The sequence below is a fragment of the Sarcophilus harrisii genome, chromosome 3 (genome assembly GCF_902635505.1).
Source record: "Sarcophilus harrisii chromosome 3, mSarHar1.11, whole genome shotgun sequence".
NCBI classification, from domain to species: Eukaryota; Metazoa; Chordata; class Mammalia; order Dasyuromorphia; family Dasyuridae; genus Sarcophilus; species Sarcophilus harrisii.
Window position 1 is genome coordinate 308,764,017 of NC_045428.1, and position 6,000 is coordinate 308,770,016.

At 35.7% G+C, this 6,000-nt stretch overlaps 1 protein-coding gene across 2 annotated transcripts in view; it reads left to right on the top strand.

The window, feature by feature from the left end:
• Positions 1 to 6,000, top strand: part of PCCB (propionyl-CoA carboxylase subunit beta) — a 58,936-nt gene that overhangs the window by 29,067 nt on the left and 23,869 nt on the right. For both annotated transcript variants that reach the window (XM_003766418.4, XM_031959782.1), the window contains exon 7: positions 2,090 to 2,198. In XM_003766418.4, coding sequence (XP_003766466.1) covers positions 2,090 to 2,198 — 109 coding nt within the window. The remainder of the gene's footprint in view (positions 1 to 2,089; positions 2,199 to 6,000) is intronic.

Below are 6,000 nucleotides of genomic sequence, written 5' to 3' on the forward strand. Positions count from 1 at the left end.
TCTGAGTTAAAAACTGTTGGATTCCAGCATTTCCAAATGAAATAAAATATGGCTTCAGCTACTTTTTTAAGGCTTAAAATTCTTTCTTCTGGTATTTTGCTCAACCTTAATATAGGGACACAATACCTCCTCATCCTTCTTTTGTATGCAGCCCGAGCCAGCTAGATGAAAGGAGAAGACAGGTCAGCCCTTGGAAACAAATTTACTATCAGCACAGTTTGAAAAGTTTAGCAGTTGGAAAAATAGATTTAAGTATAGTACAGAATAGGTGGTGAACTTCTTTCTTTTAGTCCAGAAGCAAAGGCTGAAATCCATAATTTCATTTCCTATAGTGTGTAACTTTTACCTGCCACCTGGTAGGATTTACTCAACCCAACTAACTATTAGTATTTCTGAAAATTGTTTTCAATGGCGTCCTCATTTAGACTTAAAACACGATTTGTTTGATTTACCTACCCTATCTCCTTGCCTTTTAGGGAAAGGATTGGAGGCAAGCAGTATTCAGCTTATAAAGAGGATGTACAAGTAAGCAGTATCAAAAAGCCTAGTATAAGAGTAGAAATGTTATTTCAGCCTTCCAAGAATGAAAAAAAGCCTTCTGGGCCTGACAGTGTCATAGCCTTCTTTGTCACATATTCACTTAATAAAGTTCTCCCTGACCTCTGTATTTTCTATCTTTACTCCTTATGCAAAGAAGCAGCCATATAAAATGTCACTGTATTTACATCCAAAGGGATACAAGAGTGACTTGGAAAATATAATGGCTGGCTTTTTTGAAGGTGGAAGAAATCTTAGAAAATTGATTCCCTTTTGGTTGCTAATTCTGCTTTCCATCTGTTACCATGTTGGCGTACACTCTTAAAAGTCTACATTCTTAATTGACATCTCTTTGGAAGGAGAGGGGGAAAAATAATGTTTTTATTTTTTTAATTACAATTCAATTTTTACATTGAAAAATAATAATCAATATCCAAAATATATTTATTGTGAAAGATTTTTTAAAACATTTCTTTTGATTCAAATAAAGTTTTTTATTCATTTAAAAAACAACAGCAAATTTGTGAGTCACCTTTCAGACATTTTATTCAAACTTGTGCAATAAATAAATGAACAAAAATAATAAAGAAAGAAAGAAAATTGAATTAAATTAAGTAAAGGGTATTTGCCTGCTTGAGGTATTGGGAAATGCATAGAGAGTGACTTGAGTCAGAAAAGAGATTAGAGAGATCCTGATGATAATGATGATGGTGATGTCCCCAAAATACTGTGACCCTTAGTAAGAAATTGTCTTACTCAGATACTCAAATGTAATTCAAATTGTTCTCATTCCCCATCCAAAAAGGGGGAGGGAATCCTTTAGCCTTTGTCTTTATGATTTTTTTCTCTTTCAAAACTGCCCTTATTTTTTTTTTTTAAGTGAATAATATTGTTTTAGGGATTTCATGAATCTTGAGATGATTAGAAATATCTTGAAATGTCATAAAACTAACTTTGAGAATCAAGGACTTATAGCTGAATGATAACGTGATCAATAATAATAGATGGATTTAAATTATTTTTCAGAAGGGGATTGTTCTCTCTGCTGTGTACAATTTTTAGTCTGTGAATTTCACCTATCTTTTCCTCAGTCGTTTTTTAGATATAAAAGAAATTAAAGACACATACTTTTTAAAAAATTAGTTTAAAAACAAACCGCTACAATCATAACAATCATATCTTTGATTGGTATAATACTATATTTCAGAGTGCTTTCATTTACCCTGTACTGTTAATCTTATTATTCTTGGAGAGATGTCTTTATGTCATCTACACAACATCACATATCATTTTTACAAATATTGCAAAAATGAAAAAGCATGATGAAGTAGTAACTATTTTGGGAGAAAGAAAAATATAACCAGAAAAATTTGTCTTCACTTTGGACTGGGGATCAAGAAGCCTGCAATCTAACATTGCTTGTGCTCTTGGATAGGCTGTTTGATGTTTGTGAGCTTTCTTTCTCTTATTTGTAAAATGAGGTGGTTGAACTAAAGGCTCTCGTTTCCAGCTCTGATATTCTCAATTGACTTGTCTGGAAATCTGTTTGCAGGACACGTCCTATTTGTTCATCACGGGCCCCGATGTGGTCAAGTCTGTCACCAACGAGGACGTCACCCAAGAAGAGCTTGGAGGGGCTAAGACTCATACTACAATGTCAGGTGAGAAGGGACCCTGCGTCCTTGCCATCCAATTATTCTCTCCCAAAAAATGACTGAAACACCTCTTAAAACAGATGATAAGCATACTCTTAAAAAAAAAAGTTTTCTGAAAATTTTCTAGAAAAGATTTCCATGACTTGTGATGGAGAGAGCCATCTGCACCCAGGGAAAGAACTATGGGACCTTAGAGTGGATCACAATGTAGTGCTTTCACCTTTTTTTTGTTGTTGTTTGCTTGCACTTTGTTATCTTTCTCATTTTTTCCCCTTTTTGATCTGATTTTTCTTATGCATCATGATAATTGTGGAAATATGGTTAGAAGAATTGCACATGTTTTATATATATTGGATTACTTGCCATCTAGTAGCTTTTTTTAAAAAAAGAAAAATTTCCATGGCTCCAAAAACAGTGAGTAGGAGGTTGCCGCCATGGTGCTTTTTGCTAGTTTTTTTTTTTCTTTCTGTTGTGTTTGCTGGTTTCGTTGTAAAAAGAACCAAGAAGATATAATTACCCAGAATTCATGGAAGGTTGCACCAATGAAAGTAGAGGTCCCTTTTGTACTTGAGAGGAAAAAAAGACTATTTTCAGTAACTTTTCTTCAAGTGTTTACATTGCAGTTTTTAAAATTCTAAAATCTCCAAGAGAAATTTCGGGTAAGTTGTCAGACCAGTCCAAGCTTTAGTACCTCCCTAGTGAGGGCTGGACGCCATTAACAGACTGGGGAACTGCTATTGGTGTCTGAGAGCCGCATCTGCCCTTGTAGGTGTATCTGGAGACAGCCTTTCTGGCTGTGGGAGGTCTCTGTCCATGGGTGGTGTACACAGGGCTATGTTATGGTACAGTTTTAGGCAAATCACTTTACTCTTCTGCTTCTGGTTTTCTTACCTGTGAAATGAGGACCTTAGAGAGAAGAATGGGGAGGAAGTAGAGAGAAGGGGAAAGGAACAAATGCTTATTAAGCACCTGCTATATGCTAGGCCCTGTGCTAAGAGCCAGATGTTGCCTCATTTGATCCTCACAACAATACTGTGAGGTGGGTGTTGTTACTATCCCTATTTTACAGTCAAGGAAACAGAAACAAGCAGATTAAGTGTCTTGTTCAAGATTGTGGTTGTTTGTTCACTTGTCCAACTCTATGCAATCTCATGGATTTTATCCATGGGGTTTTCTTAGCAGAAACACTGGAGTGGGTTATCATTTTCTTCTCCAATGTGTCCCCATTTATAGATGAGGAACTGAGGCAAATGGGTATTAAATGATTTGCCCAGGGTCATACAGGTTGGTAAGTGTCTGAGTCTGGATTTGAAGTCTTGACTTCAGGCTGTTGGGTTACCCATTGCTCTACCAGCTGCCTTGCTAGACTAGATGATCTTTTCCCCCCATGTTTTTATTTTATTTTTGATCTCTTCCTAGAATTTTATTTTTCTAGTTATATGTAAAAAAGTTTTCAACATTCAGTTTTTTAAAAATTTAATAATAGCTTTTTATTTTCAAAATACATGCAAAGATAGTTTTCAGCATTCATCCTTGCAAAACCTTGTGTATCAAATTTTTCTCCTTTCCTTCCCTCCACTTCCCTTCCCTAGATGGCAAGTAATCCAATATATGTTAAACACAACATTCAGTTTTGTAAGATTTGGGATGCCAATTTTTTCTTCTTCCTCACCTTCCCTCCCCCCTCCCCAAGACAGCAAGCAATCTGATGTAGGTTATACATGTACAATCATTTTAAATGCATTTCCCTATTATAGAATAAATGATCCTTAAAACTCTTTCCAACTCTAAGTCTTATGATTTTCATCCTAAGTTCTTTCTTTAAAGTGTCCTTTCTCTTTGTGATGGGAAATACAGTATGATCATCTTATATCTTGATTCAGATTGATTATTGAGCAAATTATGTATGTGGAGTTAATAAAATTGGGTCTCACCTGACTAAATTTTTCTTAATAGTATTTTTTAATCAGTTACTTTGAAGGCATGAGAGAAAAGGAGAGGGGTTGATTATATAACAAGAAAGAAAAATAACAAATTAATTTTCTGGGACCTAAGTACTACTAAGACACTAAAAGACCCCAAAGAAAGCCTTTACCTCATAGCTTTTTTTACTGTGTTTATGAAAAAAATAGGGATCAGAATTGCCCAGAAGGAGATGAGGAGAACATGCAATTTGCATTGTTGGGTGGTGTGCTCACACCATTGAAAGTATTTAGTTTAATCAAGTGTAATCAGAACATCCTGAACTAGATAATGAACTTGTGTCTTTAAAAAAAAATTATAGAATGTTAACCAGTTTCTTGATATTCTTTTTAAAAAATTTTTTTAGTTTTTAAAATGTAGAATAAAGTTGGCTTGAAATAGGTATAGCCAACTTTGTTCTTTCTGTTTCTAGTTTCTTCTTTCTACAATCCACCTCCTACATAACTGTCAAAATAATCTTCATAAAGGTCTGACCACGTCATCTTCTGCTTAAGAATCTTTGGTGACTCCTTACTATCCTGTAGGATAAAATAAAAACTCCTCAGCTTGACATTTAAAGTTCCTTACAATCTGGTACCAGACTCTGCAGATTTTTTTCTCCTGCACAGGACCCTTCACTTCCTCCTCCTCCAAAGTACAGCCAATCTTAACCTACTGCATGTTTCCTAAACTAAATTCTATCTTTGCCTTCTGGGGCTTTGCACAAGCTATTCCCAGGGCCTAGAATGCACTTTATCTTCACTTCTCTGTCACTAAATTCCTCTTTTTCTTCAAGGTTCAGTTTCCATACTACTTTCTGAAGCTAGTCTTTTAGAATTCCTCTCCTACTGAAAATTAATTTCTTTTTCCTTCTCTTTATATCCTATAATTCTCCAGTAGGCTTTAAACTCCTTAAGGTTAAAATTATTTTCCATTTTGTCCTTATGTCCCCAGTACCCAGAAGAGTGCCTTACACATAGTAGATGTGTAATAAACACTTATTAAAACTTGAGCCAAGATGTCCATCCTAAAATCCAAACTAACTGGGTGGTATAGGTTTAGTAATAATTGTTTTTCTCTTTTACCACCTGCTCCCACAAAGAAATGCCCATTTTCACACTTCTTGGGTTTGAATATAAATTATGAATAGTGATATTTGAGCATTTCATGGGTTGGAACATCATACTAGTTACATTAAGCATTAGAATCTTATAAAACCATCAGGAGGAAATCTGGAATCCCTCAAGAATTCAGTTTAACTATTCACCTAAGAAAAAACAAGTGGATGGTTAACATCTCTCTGGATTATGACATGCAATTAGATAAACAAGCTGTAGAATTTGTCGACCAGCTATACATTTGCCCATGTCAGAGTCATATAGATGCAGGGTGAGCTCCAAGGCCGTCTACTCTAAGTCTAACAGCTGAGGTCATCTTGCCCTGCAAAGGTCACCTGACCAAGACCAAGGCCAAGGCCGTAAGTCCCAGAAATGATATTTGTACCCAGATCTTCTGATTCTAGCTCCAGTTCTTTCCACTGTACTCTTTGTATGTGTGTTTACATGTATGTGTGGGTATATAGAGGCCCAGTTACTCGTGCATATTTGGGCCTAGAATTGAACACAAGAAGAGAAGTCTGGATGCTACTTTAATGCTATGAATTCTACCTTTTCTGGAGCCCTTAGACTCCATATTGTTTTGGGGAAGAAAAAAAAAGCGGCCTAGGGAAGGAACTATTATTTCACATCAGTAGTCTTATATAAACTTAGTCTCACAGGATTTGGAAACAGAAGGAACCCTAGAAGTCATCTGGTTAGTCTGCAATGATGGCCTGGAATCACAGATG